At 36.1% G+C, this 18,096-nt stretch overlaps 2 protein-coding genes across 2 annotated transcripts; both read right to left on the bottom strand.

Moving 5' to 3' along the window:
- Window positions 1–6,346: 6,346 nt before the first annotated feature.
- On the bottom strand, window positions 6,347–8,305 carry LOC127639293 (transcription factor Spi-C-like). Its single transcript, XM_052121228.1, has 5 exons — window positions 8,201–8,305; window positions 7,759–7,843; window positions 7,550–7,671; window positions 7,369–7,462; window positions 6,347–6,907 (listed from the first exon to the last, which is right to left on the bottom strand). Exons 1-5 carry the CDS (start codon window positions 8,201–8,203, stop codon window positions 6,450–6,452), a joined length of 762 nt encoding a protein of 253 aa, XP_051977188.1. The 5' UTR covers window positions 8,204–8,305; the 3' UTR covers window positions 6,347–6,449.
- Window positions 8,306–10,818: 2,513 nt separating this feature from the next.
- On the bottom strand, window positions 10,819–17,838 carry LOC127639161 (dnaJ homolog subfamily B member 9-like). Its single transcript, XM_052121039.1, has 3 exons — window positions 17,773–17,838; window positions 15,634–15,864; window positions 10,819–13,171 (listed from the first exon to the last, which is right to left on the bottom strand). Exons 2-3 carry the CDS (start codon window positions 15,848–15,850, stop codon window positions 12,759–12,761), a joined length of 630 nt encoding a protein of 209 aa, XP_051976999.1. The 5' UTR covers window positions 15,851–15,864; window positions 17,773–17,838; the 3' UTR covers window positions 10,819–12,758.
- Window positions 17,839–18,096: the final 258 nt, after the last annotated feature.

The following is an 18,096-nucleotide window of genomic DNA, read 5'->3' on the forward strand; positions in this document are numbered from 1 at the left end:
AAAGCAATGTTACTGAGGACAATTATTAATACAGTTGTTTAGAGAACTCAAAAATCATACTGCACCATGTTGCTGTGATTTTATTTTTACTTTGCTCAACAGTTCCTTTTTTTCAGGGGGGCCTGGGTAGCTCAGCAAGTAAAGACGCACATGGAGTCGCAAGTTCGAATCCAGGGTTTACTGAGTGACTCCAGCCAGGTCTCCTAAGCAACCAATTGGCACAGTTGCTAGGGAGGGTAGAGTCATGTTGTGTTAACCTCCTCGTGGTCACTATAATGTGGTTCTTGTTCTCGGTGGGGTACGTGGTGAATTGTTCCTGGATGCTGTGGAGAATAGCGTGAAGCCTCCACGCGCCCTAGTTCTCCATGGTAACGAGCTCAACAAGCCACATGATAAAAAGCACGGATTGACAGTCTCAGATGCGGAGGCAACTGAGATTCGTCTTCCGCTACCTGGATCGAGGTGAGCCACTACGCCACCACGAGGACCTAAAGCGCATTGGGAATTGGGCATTCCAAATTGGGGATAAACAGTGAACATTTCATACAACAACATAAAAATAACACAAAAATGTTGCTTAGGTTTTCAATTATAAAACAACAGATATACTACTAAGAATTGGAAACTTTCTGGTCATCAAATGAACATGGTTATAGTTAATGTGATGATATATACACATACGTCACTCTGCTAGGACACCTGTGTAAATATACAGTATCTCCATCTTAAGACATGCAGTTAGATGTCAGTGTAAACATGGCAAAAATGTTTTTTTAGGATCAAATGCCACTTGGATTGATTTTATCTAATGCAATGAAATTCATGCATTTAGCATGTGGTTTAAACATTCAAATGCTTTTCAGGGACACTGAATTTATACATATATAAAGAAAATACATTTAGAAAATTCTAATGATCCACTTTTGTACAGCACATGGAAAGATGGTTGATTTAGTGATCATGTTATTTAAGTTGCTGGATAAACAGATATGTATCTACAGTGCTTTTATTTGTGTCCAACATAAACATAGGGAAAAACAAAAACTGTATATGTTTCTCAACAAACATATACACTTTTTCTTATTCCTAAAATAAACAAAACACAACAGTAAAATAGTGACAGTGTCTAATCCACTAAATGAAAATCTACTATAGCAACAAAACCATGTAGCAGCATTGCCACCCATTGGGGACTCATAAGCTGTACAGGAGTTAGAAAATATTGAATAATAGTTTTTATTTGTTGTTGTTGAACTTGAATTTTTCATTTGAACTTTTCTGAAAAATGCCTGCTTTTTATGACTGGTAAAGAAAGAAAATCAAGAGACATATATTATTATACTTTATAATGAAAAAGCTTGACATGCTTTGAAAAAAAGATATATACATATATGTGCATTATTTAACAACAAGCCATATGTTTATTATTCATGAGATTCCTTTTAAATGGATACAACATACAAAAGACTGCAAAACTTTCATAAAATGTGTATTTTAGAGCCTGCTATATAAAATACAACATCATAGCTTATTAGATTGGCATAAAACACAATCGATATAGAATCTAACTTTAGCATTCTACTGTGACCAAGCCTATTAAGATGCCATAACACTTTTTGACTGTAATGCACTGTAGACAAACAGAGCCGTGCTCTACTGCTCGGTTATAGCTGTCATTGAGATCCACATGGTGCATTCTTTATTCCATGTTGACTTCTCAAAGTTGATAGAGTAGCAACACTGAACTCGTAAGTCAGTTTCTTTTTCACTTTAATGATCTCTCCCGAGCGCGAGTAATTTCTTAGGGCACAGGACATTTTCTGATAGGTCATAGGCATTTGGTTGCCCTTCCTCTGCCACTCTCTCCTTATGCCTGGCAGAAAAGCGGAAGATGCTAGCCGAAGCTGGCAACCAGCTCACACAGTGAGCCATGGTCCTCTAGCACTTCAAACAGGAAGTGGAATAGATGCAGCATTTTCCCTGCAATCATGCAGACGATTGTGGTTGAACATTATTTGTTTGTTGTTTGTGTGAGTGAGTGTATACATGTTTGGCTACACTTGTAAGCCATATGTTATAAGTCATAAGGGCATATGATTTGTTTTTCACAAATATTGTGAAAAACAGTAAAAAGCTCAGTAAAAATTTGTCAAATCAAGTGGTACTTTTAATCTACTGATATCAACCAGTTTCTGTGAGGGTTAAGTTTAGGAATAGGGTTGAGGATTAGCATATCATCATCTTTATATAGAAGATGAGCAGTAACACTTTAAGAAATGTTGTATACATTAGCATTAGGCAACACAATAGTTAAATGATTGTTCCAGGTTCAAAGCAATTAAGCTCAGTCAGCAGCATTTGTGGCATAATGTTGATTACCACAAAAAATCATTTTGACTCGTCCCTAATTTATTAGAAAAAGAAGGAAAAATTGCGGTTTCAGTGAGGCACTTACAATGGAAGTGAATGGGTTTGGTCCATAATGTTAAAATGCATATTGCTTCCAAAACCACAAGATGTAAACTTATATATGGTAACATGATTTTTGGGTAATATACAATGTTTACCTCTTGTGGGTATTATTTTTAATAAGCGTGTATTTTTACATTTAAGCAGTGTACTGGCCCCATTCGCTTCCATTGTAAATGTTTCACTGCAACAGCAAAAAAAAACAAACAAGGGGCGAGTCGAATAAACAAACAAGGGGCGAGTCGAAAATACTTCTTTTAGTAATCAACATTATGCCACAAATGCTGTCGACTGAACATAACTTGTATTGAACCTGAAACAATCTTTTATCATGAATGAACAAGGAACAATTCTTTAGCAGCATTAATTAATCTTGATTCATTTTTAGCATTAAAAGGTGTGTATGTTAACATTTGTATTATGAACTAACAATAAGCAATAGTACAGTATGTTTATAAATGAACATTATCCAATAATTACCATTAATTTATCTAGGAAATATGAGATGTCCTCACTAATATAGGCAAATCAAAGTATGTGTATGCGTACCTATGTGTATGCGGGTGTGTTGTGCATGATGGGGTGGGCAGAGTCCTCTTGAAACTATTTCCCATAAAACAATGCACAATTGAGCCTTTATGATGATTTAAGATAAGCATCTCCTGAACATCAATGGTGTACACAAGACCAGAGAAAATGAGGGAGAATTGATATTCTAATCGACAGTTATGGGCAGAAAGGTCTGCTCCCGAGCTCCAGTTCCCCTAGGTTAGTTCTTATCCTAGATAGCATCTAAATAAACCACAAAAGCAGAACTGGCTGAGCACATGTTAAAGTTGATGTTAAAGGCCTCTCTGGTCTGTTTAGGGCATTTAAATCCTGCGTGTTAGAAGCATTGTGAAGGACCGATGACTGATTGTGCAGTAACGCTGCAACTTGTATCACAATTCGTATATGAGTCAGATCTGTTTGCTTCAGCCAGAGATTCCATGACATGTTAAATACAGTAAAGGGAATTTAAGATAGAAATCCGGTGCAAGAATGGCCCAAAGGCATATAAAGTGCTATATAGTTGCAACATTTTTCACCTGCTGAGCTACAGGTGCAGAAGGCTGCAGCTGGAACTCTTTTTGTCTCCGGGAGTGTCCACAATTTCACTAGTTGATATGGCACAGAAATACCTTGCTGCCATTGCTATACAAACAAGCATTAGAGTCAATCAACAGAAGATGATTGTATCTTCTATGTGACTTAAGCTTCTTTCTAACTGTTTTCCTTTAGGGATTTCCTTCTAGATTCCTGACTGCAGTGCTCCTCAAACAAATTCCAGAATCACCTCTAAATCAGTTTGATTATCCTGTGAATTGTTCTTCTAAAAACATTATTTGTCTTTATTTGAAAAAAAAAAATATATATATATATATATATATATATATATATATATATATATATATATATATATATATATATATATATATATATATATATATATATAAAAGTATATATATATATATATATATATATATATATATATATATATATATATATATATATATATATATATATATATATATATACAGTATATACAAATAAATTATATATTTTAATTTGTAGTTTTTTAAGTATAGTTTTTTTAACCAAATTATATGTATATATATTATTTGGTTAAAAACTACACTTCAACTACAATTCAATTTGATGGAATTTGTAATAAAATTAAAATGTGTAAATCTTAAAAATACAAATGCACAGATTTAGCTGTTTTGGAAGGAAATTGGTACTTTAATTCACCAAAATGGCATTCAACTGATCACAAAGTATAGTCAGGACATTACTGATTTAAAAAACAGCACCATCACTATTTGAAAAAAGTCATTTTTGATCAAATCTAGACAGACCCCATTTCCAGCAGCCATCAATCCAACACCTTATCCTTGGGTAATCATGCTAAATTGATCATTTGGTACTAGAAAATCACTTGCCATTATATAAAACACAGTTGAAAGATATTTGGTCAATATTTGGTCAAAAATGGCAAAAAAAAAAAAAAAAAAAAAGACACAGCTTTCTCTAGAAACTCATCAGTCAATCATTGTTTTGAGGAATGAAGACTATACAATGCTTGAAATTTCATGCAAATATGTACACTACAGTCTTCAAAGACAAAGCACAACTGGCTCTAACAAGGACAGAAAGAGATGTACAACTAAACAAGAGGATAAGTACATCAGAGTCTATAGTTTGAGAAATAGACGCATTCATTGATTTCTACCTGCTCAACACCAGTTTCATGTACAACAGTAAAGAGAAGACTCAGGGGTGCAGGCCTTATGGGAAGAATTACACAGAAAAAGCCACTTTTGAAACAGAAAAACAAAAAGAAAAGGTTAGAGTGGGCAAAGAAACAGATATTGGACAACAGATAATTGGAAAAGAGTGTTATGGATCTTAAACACATTGAGTTTTATGGGATCAGCTAGACTGTAAGGTGTGTGAGAAGTGCCCGACAAGACAGCCACATCTATGGCAAGTGTTACAGGAAGTGTGGGGTGAAATGTCACCCGAGTATCTGAACAACTGACAGCTAGAATGCCAAAGATCTGCAAAGCTGTCATTGCTGCACTGGAGGATTTTTTTATGAGAACACTTTGAAGTAGTTTAAGAAGATCTGACCTTTTTTTCAAATTGTAACAGTAATTTTTCACGTTATTAATGCACACACACACATACTCGCTAATTTCCTTCGAACCCATGTCTCTTGCGTCAACCTTTATGGAACTAGTAACCGCATTCTCTTCACTCTCAGAGATAACAACCACAGCCACATAACAATGACACACACAGGCTCCACAGAGCACACACATTCATTTATGCTCTCAGGGTCAAGAATTAAGGTTGAGAAACACAAAGTGAAATGCACAGAAATTTGTTAAATGCATTGTTTAAAACTTCAGCTATAACATCTGACATAATTGCTTGAGGCCAGTGTTTATTGTCCAATCTGAAATGTATACAGCAGCACTGCATTGGTGTTTGATTGTTATCTTACAAAGAGGAAGGTGGTTTGAGATCGGTTTGAAAATAAAATACACAATGTAATCATGCTCAAACCAATTGTGTCTCTGTAAAACTAGATAAGAGCTTGGCTCATTGCATTTTGCAAAAAAATCAGGGCAGATGTTTATACAGTGGTTTCTAGCTCTTACAGAAAAATTTAACAAACAAATGAATTGGGATTATCAATACTGGAAGATTTATTTGAGTGATAAAAATCTGGTCAGCCCCTTACACATACAAGCTGAGTGAAGCAGAGATAATCACAAAGAAAGAATGAGAAAGTAGACATACAGTAATATTTACATTTATTCATTTAGCAGATGCTTTTACCCAAAGCAATCTACAAAATAAGCAATATTAGCAATCCGTCATACAAAACAATATCTGCAGTGTCACCCTGCCAAATCCTAATCATAAGGAGTAATGTAGATGTATTTGTAGAAGAAAGACACAAAAGAAAGAAACAGACACAACAGACATACACCCCCCAAAGAAAATGTAGTTATTAAAAATTAGTCATGGTACTGTATGAATGTACTTGCTTATGTTGTATACAGAAATTTAAGCTAACATTTCAGCCCATTATGATTTTTTGCATTGTGACATAATTTTATGAACACTTAAGGTTATTTCTCACCAATTCTCATTACCGCAGCGCTGATTTTTATACATTTATATCAGCAAAAATTAAAGACAGTACCAGTACTATGATCTATAAATACCTTTCATATATACAGTATATATATATATATATATATATATATATATATATATATATATATAGAGTATATATAACATTATACCAAATTATCACTAAAACTGTTTTATTTACTGCATTTACTTCTCATCAGTTTACATGTTTATTTGAAAGCATCACCAGCAGTGCAAAAGACGTAGAATTGCCTCATGATTTCTTCTGGAGATCACTGAGATGTTTTGGAGTCTTTGTGCATTGTCAGTACAGTGGCGAGGTCATACTCGTCCTGGTCCGAGTACTGTCCATACCAGTAATGACAGTCAGGTACAGCAGAGCTGTAGTACACATGCTCAGCAGAGTTTTGCTGATGAAGAGCCATCTCTCTAGATGAAAGTGTGCTCAGTCTCTGCAATATTGCTGGATTAAACTGATAAGTCAGTTTGCGGCGCACTTTCACAATCTCACCGGTGCGGCTGTAGTTTCGGAGGGCACGTGCCATTTTCTGGTAGGTCATGGCCTTGCGGTTCCCCTTGCGTTGACCCCAGCACTCGGCCAGTTTCTCTTTATTTTTGGAGATGAAGTGAAAGATGCCGCTCCCTCGGTCCATCCACTGGATGGAGTCACCCATGTTGTCGTCATGGAGAGCCTCGTGAAGATACTCATATAAGCGTAACTTTTTACGACCTAATGAGGAAGAGATATGTGAAATAAATTTGCGTGAAGCACTTATTTAAAATCTTACCTGTAAACATTTTATTGGTAAGATTTTAAAGATTTTGTTGGTGTAACCATTGTAGTTGGGTTGATTCAGTAATACTAAATAATACTTTTGAATAAAACCAGTTAATTTAGCTACCACACAAAGCACCTTTTTAAGGTTAAAAGACAAATATTTTTTACAGTGATGTAGCCCATTTAAAATCAACTCAAACTTTCCTGATACTGTATACCTCATCTGTAGAGCATGACTTATCAATGCCAAGATCATAGGTTCAATTCTCAGGGAACTCACTTAAATAAAATGTGTAGCTTAATGCACTTTAGATAAAAGTTACTTCCAAATGCAGTAATGTAAATGTAGCCATTTCAGGATTAAGCATGGTGTTGGAGTATGAGTAAACACAACCGATTTTGACTCATCTTACCTTTTCTATGGCGCTGTGGTAAATTTGAATAAAATGCTGGCTCAGTAGAACCCAACGGGCCCATAGATGCATCCGGTACAATGTGAGACCATGACTACAGGTACAGAGAGAATTTTTGGTCACAAAATTTGTGTTTAACTGTTGACAATGAGAGTTAAAATGAAGTGTGTTGTAAACATACCAATGACTCATTCCAGTCATACATGGGTGCTGGAGGCTCAAAATGAGGTGTGAACTGATAGTATGAGATGGCATGTCTCGCTGACGAGTGTTGAATTTCCACATTCTCATAGTATTTATTTTCTGAAAGAGCAAAAAACAAAAGACAATAATTAATAGAGGAAATAGAATAGAATAGACTATTATAGGATATAATTTTATGATATATACCCGTGTCATAGTGTATCTCAGAGTGACGCTGAATTACATCAATGGCATCTTGAAAGTCTTGATTGATGTCATTTTCAAGAGTTTCCTGCAAGAAATTGTATTAGATAAATTACATATATAACTTATATAAAATGTGTAAAATAACTAGATATAAATAATACATTTAATATAAAAAATATATAAATAACCATATTATATTTTTGATTATATTTAATTATGTAATTTGTTTTATAATTTTTTTTATTGTATTGACATTATATATATATATATATATATATATATATATATATATATATATATATATATATATATATATAATGTAAGTATTATTATAAGTCTTATTAATGTCATATTTATGTAATAAGCAAAAAACATGATAAAACAAACAATTTACAATTAAATTTTCAGACGCTGGAGACAAAGACTTGCAATGGCAACTCACCATTTTGGCCTTGGAAAACCTAACACTGTATCTATATGAACTTCAACTCTCTTCCAACTGGCAATGTCCTTAATATCTCAATGATAATAAGTGAACAGATAAATTGAAGAATGGCTACTGTACAACTAAGCAAGCAACCTTTTATATACATGGGTCCATTTAAATGTGCTACGTCAACATAACATGGAGCAGTAATTTTAGCATGATACTCTACTTCTCTTTTTGGAAATAAAGACTAGGTAGGATTCTCGTGGTCTCTCTATTCTGTTATCTCCATATCTCAATCCATGGAAAATGAGAGAACGAAACAGAGAGAGAGAGAGAGAGAGAGAGAGAGAGAGAGAGAGAGAGAGAGAGAGAGAGAGAGAGGGGAGAGATTGAGTCCTAACCACTACTTCAGGAATCCTCCTTTGTGTTGGGGAAGATTTGCATTTCTGGTCAGAAGGTTTCAACGGCACATTAGTTTATTGGTCCTGTAAAAATGCATTTAGAGGCCCTGAACAATCTCTGATCTGATAATCATTGCAAAAATGACAACAAATAAAAGCTAAGGGAAAGGGCATCATATTTTCATATGAATTGTCATGCTCCACTGTTTCTGGCATTTAAACCAGATTATGTCACCATTATGTGACTGTGAAGTATTTAGTCTATAAGAGTCTATGGAAGAGTATGTAGCTCGAAACATCATGTGTTTGGTCAGAATAGAAATGTGCCAACTTTGCAGCATTCTGTGAGATACATTTTGCTAGTCCTTTTGGGACATTCTTCAGGTGAAATGTGTCATGTTAAGCAAACTCATTTCCAATTTTTTTTCTACTCAGTCAATGCACAGTTTTATTGGTGTGGCTGTTAAATGACAGGGAAAGATGATGTCAGAAATAGTTTTTCAAAAATGTAAAATATTCCATAAGCAGAATGCAAACCATGAAAATGATGTCCCATTGTTTTTATTGTAAAATGTGGCAATTCTTTAATTTCTAAAGTGCATAATATTTACTTTAATGCACTGTGTTGTTCTGAGCTCATTAAACAACATTTTTTTCATTTCATGTTGTCTTGACACAAGTTTTAAATATCAACTGATTGACGCGGAGTTCCCCTTTCAGGTGTGCAGAGAATGACAATAGACAGGGCTCACTGATAAAACAACAAGGTCAGATTTATGGGACCACATAGACACAGTCTACAGAGATTACTGCTATATGTTCAGGTGCAAAATCTATACACTAGAAACATATGCTTTTGAAGTACAGTATATGGCCCAAACTGTATAAACAATTCATCTCACTGACAGCAGTTAATCAGTGATAAATCATTTGTCATCAGGACACACAGAGTGTAACACATTGTAAACTAAACTGCTGTTACTGTCAATCAAATGTTTGGACACACTTGGCTGAGTTTATGTTGCTTGTGATCATACATCATATTACGATTATGATATTTCAACATCATAAATGTGAACATGCATCAAATCAGTTTGACTCATAAAAAAGCAGTGGAAGATGACAATCAAGAATAAAATAATAATACCATTTTTTTTTTATCAAAGTACAAAAAAGTAAATGGAAAATGTAAATGAAGAATGAATGAATACGAACATAGATAGGAACTCATCATGGTATAAAACTTGTGTATATCTCTCTCTCTCCCTAAAGTGTTTATGTGAATCTTTTTATTTGTTTATGAGTCTGCCACAGTATTTACATTTTCTGGCAAAGCAGTAGCAAGGGCTTTATCTTTCCAAACAAAGAGCTGCTTTCCTTCCCCTTCTCTTCAACCCCTATTCAAAAGGACCATTAATACCAAACCCAATGAGGGAAGGGCAGAGTAACCACAACACAGCTCCTATTCAACTTCTTTATTTACTGGCACTCAGTCATAAGTTCACAAAGAGCCAACACAGGTAAACATATCACTCAAGCTGTCTGATAACGTTAAACTCAAACGTGTATCTCACCAATTCTGGGCAAAAAAACAATGGTGCTCTAATTGCTTGTGTTAGGCCTGGCTTGTTTCCTTTATACAGTTTATGGTTCATTGAGTCTTGCTTTTATTTTGCTTGGTTTAATTTTCAAATGCAAATTAGGTTCAACTTTAACAACAGTTAAACATTTATCATCACTTATTACTAAACTGCAGAGATATCTCTGTCAACCTTTTTTCTATCAACTGCTTCATAATTCCATGGTTGTTGATTGGATGAAGTCATCAGTTCATCAATAACAATAATTATTTATCTTCGCATTTTCTGTTCCTTACTGGTAGCTGAGTTTTTAGCACACAAGTCAAGTAATTTTTATTTGTATAGTGCTTTTCACAACACACATCATTTCAAAGCAGCTTTAAAGGAAATCATGCATTAAAAAAAAAATGCTCATGAGATTTTTTTAACTCAATGGGACTTCCTGGTAAAATAAAGGTAAACAAAAAACAACACATACATTTATTCTAGAGGAACATATACTTATTATACATGCTCCTTTGTATGTGTGCTTTTTGTTAAAAACATTTACAATTGTGACTAAGTAAACCATTGGTTTAAATCTTTTATGAAAATTAAAATAGTAGAGAACAGATTTACACACCTATGAAAACGGTAAAAGGCACGCACACACAAGTTTCGCAATTAGGAAAAGTAAGAGGCATTAACTACACAAGGTGCTTGTTCTGATATTTCATGTAATTCACAAAGCTTTGACATGAGGTAATTGTTGTAATAAAAGGCACATAAATAAAATGACACTGTTCTCTTTGACATATTTGAAAACTGATTGGCAGAAATGCCCAGCTCCAGTTTACAATTAAATCTTAAGACAGCCAAAATAACTACAAGCTTGATCACAGAACTACAGCAAGTGTAGGTTATTTTTGTTCACCCCATAATTTACATATAGATGAAAATTATTTAACATTGCTTTTGCATGTCATTTACTAAAGTGCCCCAGGCAATTTATCTGCCACAAAAAGAAAAATCATCACAGAAAACTACATGGAAATTTGAAATGATACCAGAGCCAAGAGAAGAAAAAAGCCAACCGTTTACAGTATGTAATTTTATTTGATCCTATACTGTTGCCTTTTATTCCAGGAAAGCCCTACAGCTAACAGGATTCCCAAACAGCAAGGAGATCGGAATTAATCATGCAAATAGGGGATTTCCCATCATAAGAGCCACATCTAGCTCAGGTCTCATATTAGCGGAGATGGAAGATATACAATTGTGTCACATGCATGTTAAGGACAGCACAGTCAACAAAAAGAGCATTACAAGACTTTCAATCTTTTTCAACATTGTGCAACATCAAGCAATAACTCAGGCAAACCAAACATTAATACAAACATTCATAGGGGAACTTCACTTTCTTGAATTTTAAGACACTTTGAATGTTTGAATGAGAGCATGTAAACGCCTCAGACAGGCTCAAGTGCAATGGCACTTCTTGATTAATGCAATAACACATTTTAAGGCCTCAGATGTAAACAAACGTGAAACACTTTTCCCCCCCGAAAACAAATTACGTTTTTAATTAAGCGGAGCACCCTAAATCTTGACAAAGACAGCTTAATAGGAGTTTATAAATAATTGACAACCAGATTAAAGTGCCATTTCAACCTCAGGTTATTCTGTTCACAGTAAATTGTTGTAAAGTGTCATTGCTGGGTTTTTTTTGTATTTTTACAAAAAGTTGTAGATGGATGGAATTCTCTCATCATTTACTCACCCTCAGGCCAACCCAGATGTGTATAACTTTCTTTTGCGCGTGCGCGCACACACACACCCCTTTTTAGAAGAATATTTCAGCTCTGTCAATTCAAGTCATCAGGATCCAAAACTTTGAAGCTCCCAAAAGCACATAAAAGGTAGCATAAAATTATTCATACGACTCCAGTGGTTGTCTTCTAAAGCGATCCAAACAGTTTTGGGTGAGAACAGACAAACATATAACTCCTATTTACATTAAAAATCTTTACATCAGCAGCCTCATTCGATCATGATTTCAAGCTTGATTTAACTTCCTAGCACCATCTAGCACACTGTGCAAGCATCAAGTACCAGGATGTATAATCAAGCTTGAAAACATGATCATGACTAGAGACATCTTACTTGCAATGGTAAGATGTACAATGTAAAAAGGAATTATATTTTGGTCTCTTCTCACCCAAAACGGATTGGATCACTTCAGAAGATATTGATTAAACCACTGGAGTCAAATTGATTACTTTTATGCTGCCTTTATGTGCTTTTTGAGCTTCAAATATTTGATCACCATTCACTTACAGAGTGAAGATGTTCTTCTAAAAATCTTCCTTTGTGTTCTGCTGAAGAAAGTCATACACATCTGAGGTAGCCTGAGGGTGAGTAAAAACTTTACATTTTTGGGTGAACTATCCCTTTAAGTTAGGTTTAGGTTCCCTACACTGAGGACGATTTCCTCAGCAATGTACTATTCACTTAGAAGTCTTTCCAGAGGACATCACCACTGATTCAAAACAAAGCAAAACAGCATTCATTCAAATTTCAGCCAACACAACATTTCCACGTGTGGAGGGTTCAGGAGCAGTCGGTATATGTAGTGACCATGTTGCCCCTTCGCTGTGTGACAGTCCTACAATGCTGCCTGGCAGAACCATGAAACCTGCTCTGAGTCCGAGTTTGTTGTCCATCAAAAGAAAACATCCTCTCCATGTCTTCAAACATATCGTCAAACATACCACCACCGAAATTGTGGTGCCTCCTGTGTCTGCCTTGGGCTTCTTTGTGAGCCTGAAAGTGATTCTCAAAATGTCTTTCACTGTGGGAGTGAGGGTTGTGCCCAAAGATGTCAAAGTCTGTGAATAAATCGTCAAAGTTGAAATGTTGATGGAAGTGGTCACCACCTCCTCTCGTGCCCTTTCTAGAGAAAGGACTGCTCCCCATCTGATCGTACTCCTGTCTCCGCTGGTCATCAGATAATGTTTCATATGCTGGGAATAAAAAGGTGATATGTTAGGTGAGTTGAATACTAGGGAGTGACAGCCTTGGTCACCATTTGCAATTATTGTATAGGGCAGTGTTTCCTAAAATTCTGCCACGGCACACTTTTTACGAAAAAAAATTATTTGGCACGCCAATATCCCACATAGGCTAACCATTAGCAATATTTTTCCATTTCAAGAACTTGTCCATGTTTTCTGTCCATCTTAGTAGCGTTTTACTTGTAATGTTTGAAATTCGGCTATGCAATTTTTTTTAAATAAATACAAAATAAAAGCAAGCCACATAGGTAGGCTACGCTGTGTGAGGTTACAGGTGGCAAGAGCGCTAAATGGGTAATGAAAAAACAACAAATTTGCAGATTTGTTTCTTGCAATGGCACAACAAATTACAGGGATGCAAACTCATGAGGGGGGAAAGTTAAGACAATCACAGGTCTATGAAAAGTTTTTCTGAGGACATTTATTATAAAGAATAAGCTAAAAGCACCAATTCCAGCTATTTTAGTGATTCAAGTATACTCAAGTTTACAATTGTACAGAATTAGCTGCAAAATTTGTTCAAATTTATTAACCGAGTAGTTCAGTGACCCTTTCTGGAAATGTCACTAAGTGGCAACAAATGAGCATCTTATGTTCTATGAGTGAGTCAGTGAATCATTTTGAGTCGTTCATGACCGAAATCTACCAAGAGACTTTATAGTGTTTAAGCATTAAAAGAACAAAGCAGATCAATAGTCTTCCATCAGCCTGAGCATTATTTTTCATCCAAAAACACAACAATAATAGTGAGTTTCAATAATGTCCTTATCTTCTCCTTTATTAAAACTTGCATGGCTACAAATCTACAGACTTCAGTATAAGAATTATAAACACAAAGCAGATCTATGGTATAATTTTCCAACAGTAGCCCATTTAAACTGCTGAGCATGGCTTTTATCAGAAAAGACCATAATAATAGACAAATAATAATACTTCTGAGTTTCAATAATGCTCTTTCGTCATTGTAAAGTGCATTTCACATGAGTTGAGTCATTGAAGCAAAAGTTGAAGCAAAAATGTGTGTGTGGAAAAACCCTTTGAAGTCTATGAAGTGAAGTCACTTTACACCAATGTATTCTGCAGCGCTAAAGCGAGTCATGTGAAAGACTTTTAACGCGTATAAATATCAGTCACTTTTGCACATTAATCATTGCTCTTCATAATCACAAAAGTGATTCACCGTTTCAAAACGGTGAATTTCTCTGAAAGGTGAGGAGATTGGATCCCTGAAATTATTACTTTTTTCATGCATTTATTTATTTTGTGGAATTTTATAATTTTCCGCAGCACACCTGACAGTCTTTCATGGCACACTAGTTGAAAAGCATTGGTATAGGGAAAAGGCATTGCTAACTTTCTTCAAACTTTCTTCTCTTGTGTTCCACAAAAGAAAGTCAAATGGGTTTGGATTAAATGACAAAATTGTCTGTGCTGTCTGACACCTGTGTGAGTGTTTGTCTTTTTGTTTAGTTCTTCATTAAACTATTATTTATATCATCAAGCCGGTTCTCATCTCCTCCTTTCCATTAATCCCCTTCATCCCTCGCATGCCCCATCAGGCTGATAGACGCGCGATCCGGTCCCCTTTCCAGCCCAGCCCAGCCCCGCCTTCCTCCGCTCGACAGATAGATCACCCCAAAAAATTAATTCTCATAATTTATTCACCCTCATGCCATCTTGGATGTGTATGACTTTCTTCTGCGAATCACAAATGAAGATTTTTAGAAGAATATCTCAGCTCCGTAGATCCATACAATGCAAGTGAATGGTGACTAAAACTTTAAAGGTCTAAAAGCACATATAGGCAACGTACATGTAATCCATACGACTCCAGTGGTTAAATCCACGTCTTTAGAAGTGATATGATATGTGGGGTTGAAAAACAGATGAAACTAGATGTCCTATTTATACTATAAATTTACACTTTCATATTCTTCTTCTTTTGTTTTGCCAATTCACTTTCTTTGTACATACCGTCTGCTGGACAGGGAGGAGAAATGATAGTAAAAAAGGACTTCAATTTTGATCTGATTCTCAGCCACACCTATCATATCGCTTCAGAAGACATGTATTTCACCACTAGTCTTATGGATCATTTTATGCTGAATTTGTGTGATTTTTGGAGCTTCACAGTTTTGGTCTTCATTCACTTGCATTGTATGGCCCTACAGAGCTGAGAAATTCTTCTAAAAATCCACATTTGTGTTCAGCAGAAGAAAGAAAGTCAGACACGTCTGGGATGGCATGAGGGTGAGTAAACGAGGAAAGAATTTTCATTTTTTGGTGAACCATCCATTGAAGTCTTTGGTGCTATGTCACCATCATATGACCAATACGTAAAATGCTTAGGAAGGTGTGTCCTCCTGTGTCACTTTTAATAGGTGTGTTGATGTCATTGAAAGGAAACTCACCCTCTGCAATCTCCCTGAACTTTGCTTCTGCGTCAGGGCTTTTGTTTTTATCGGGGTGGAACATCATGGCTAGTTTGTGGAAGGCTTTTTTGATCTGCCGGTCAGATGCATCTTTGGGGACACCCAGGATCTCATAGTAATCTTTCTCAGCTAGAATCAGCTCTGTGATGAGCAGAATGCACACAGCCACTGTTAACACTGACTGAGCTGTTGCCATGCCTGCAGTCAAACCTGTAAACAGGAAAGAGGCGGCGATAGATCACAGTTTATTTGCAGAGTTCCAGAGCAGTCTCAGACAGACAAGTCACTGTAGTAGTTTTTTTTTATTTTTTATCTATAGGCTATATACGCTGCATGGCAAAAAAAAAAAAAAAACACGTTGCAGATTGGATTTAAATAAGCAGATACTTAGGAGCTTATGATTGTATCATTATTGCAGTGATTAATATGTTTCAGCTTGCAACAATTTTAATCCTAAATGATGCAGGGTGTAGTTTCTCATTTCTTAAACAACCATGTCAGAGGACTTATCCCATGGTCGTGGAAAAGATGTTACTGTGTTTCAGAAGGGGCAAAATATTGGCCTGCATCAAGAAATTAAACAACTAAGGAGACTGCTGATAATTGGGTTAAGAATTGGGTTAAGAACTGTCCAAAGCATTATTATAACCTGGAAGTATGGTGGTGTACCATCAGCTTCACTGAAGAAATGTGGTCAGAAAAAAAAATCTTTAATGATCGTGATCAGAGATCACTAAAAACTTGAAGTCACATCATTAAAAAAAAGAAATCCACAGTAGAACTCATGACTATGTTTAATAGTGAAATTAAGAGCATTTCCACACACACGTTAGTGATGCTAATCAGAAAAACAACTTCAAGTGATTAAGGATTGGACTGTGCAGCAATGGAAAAAGGTCATGTGATCTGATGACCTTCTGATGACTCCAGATTTACCCTTTTCCAAAGTGATGGGCGTGTCAAGGCAAGAAGGGGAAGCGCATGAAACGATGAACCCGTCATGCATAGTGCCCACTGAACAAGCCTCTGGAGGCAGTGTTATGATCTGGGGTTGCTTCCATTGGTCAGGTCTAGACTTGTTATGCGGCAATAAAATGAAGTCAGCTGACTACCTGAATGTACTGAATGACCAGGTTATCCAATACATTTTTTCTTGCCTGACTCAAAGGCATATTCCAGGATGACAATGCCAAGATTCATCAGGCAATTGTGAAAGAGTGGTTCAGGGAGCATGAGAAATCATTTTCACACATGAATTGGCCACCACAGAGTCCAGACCTTAACCCCATTGAAAGTTTTGGGATGTGCTGGAGAAGACTTCACGGAATGGTTCGACTCTCCGGTCATCAATACAAGATCTCGGCCAAAAATAATGCAACTGGATGGAAATAAATGTTGTGATGTTGCAAGGTGGTGGTGGGGGCTGATATTGGAGGGGTCGAGGAGGCCGATTGCACCACCTAGTGAGCCACTGGCGCCCCCCTTTACATGGCACCCCTATGCTGGTCATTAATTAGGGGTCGTTCACACCGAAAGCGTTCATGCATCCGTCCGCGCTATATTTAAGTTATTTTCTAAGAAAATATCTACTACACGGACGTCTTTGACCGTTGCGGCGCGTCTCATTTTTAGACGCCGTGTCAAGTTAACTCCAACTGTTACAAACGCTGCGTCGAGCCTTTTTGGCGCGCAAGGACCCCTTAGTTTGAGCACGTTTTAACTCTACACAAGAGCAATCTAGCTCAAGAGATATTTTATAACAGCGCATAACAAAAACATATGATTAATTACGGTGCAGACCTTGTCACGACTTCCCCAAGCCTGGAAAACAGTTTTAAAATACCTTATATTTCCAGGTCTTCCATAACCATGTGAACCCTATAACAGCTAGTCTGTTTAGTGTAACTGTTCTCCAAATACTATGAACTCCAAACTTGAAATTGTTTAAAAAAACAAAAAACAAATGGAAGATTAACCGGATAGCACCTGGACAGAAATGGTCTAGAACTTTCTAAATGAGTGTGTATTGAAAAGTTTGACACATAGATCGTAAGCACAATTAATGTGATAACCGCTATTATATCATATTTTATATAGGATTTAAGTGTTTTAACTTACCCAAGCAAGTAAACGCAGTCTGTCCCAAAGTTGCATCCACCGCAGAACAGCTGATCGCTTTTTTCAGCGCTGTGAAAGCGCAAAAGTGAATGCACCACGACTCGCAACGCGATTGGCTGTTTCACGCGATGAATGACTAAAAGAGTTTTGATTGGTCCAGACCGTTGAGCACATGGAACCTTTCCCGCTCGTCACTTCCTTGTGTTTGCATACAATAAATCAATGAGCTTTTATCCGTAAAATTATATTTTGCCCTGTTTTAGTTGGGCTCTATTGAGTGGCCAAAGTTTCCCCTTTTGACACAGAAAAAAGCCCAAGTGAGAA

This window comes from Xyrauchen texanus, chromosome 47, assembly GCF_025860055.1.
Source record: "Xyrauchen texanus isolate HMW12.3.18 chromosome 47, RBS_HiC_50CHRs, whole genome shotgun sequence".
In the NCBI taxonomy this organism is placed as follows: domain Eukaryota; kingdom Metazoa; phylum Chordata; class Actinopteri; order Cypriniformes; family Catostomidae; genus Xyrauchen; species Xyrauchen texanus.

What these genes read in the sequence shown, in the direction of transcription:
- LOC127639293 (XM_052121228.1), bottom strand. An exon ending in TGAGATACACTATGACACGG is followed by an intron (nt 7,672 to 7,758) that starts GTATATATCATA and finishes TTGCTCTTTCAG; the next exon opens with AAAATAAATACTATGAGAAT. An exon ending in ACCACAGCGCCATAGAAAAG is followed by an intron (nt 6,908 to 7,368) that starts GTAAGATGAGTC and finishes CTTCCTCATTAG; the next exon opens with GTCGTAAAAAGTTACGCTTA.
- LOC127639161 (XM_052121039.1), bottom strand. Translation starts at nt 15,850, where the DNA reads ATGGCAACAGCTCAGTCAGTGTTAACAGTGGCTGTGTGCATTCTGCTC. An exon ending in GTTCAGGGAGATTGCAGAGG is followed by an intron (nt 13,172 to 15,633) that starts GTGAGTTTCCTT and finishes TTTTATTCCCAG; the next exon opens with CATATGAAACATTATCTGAT.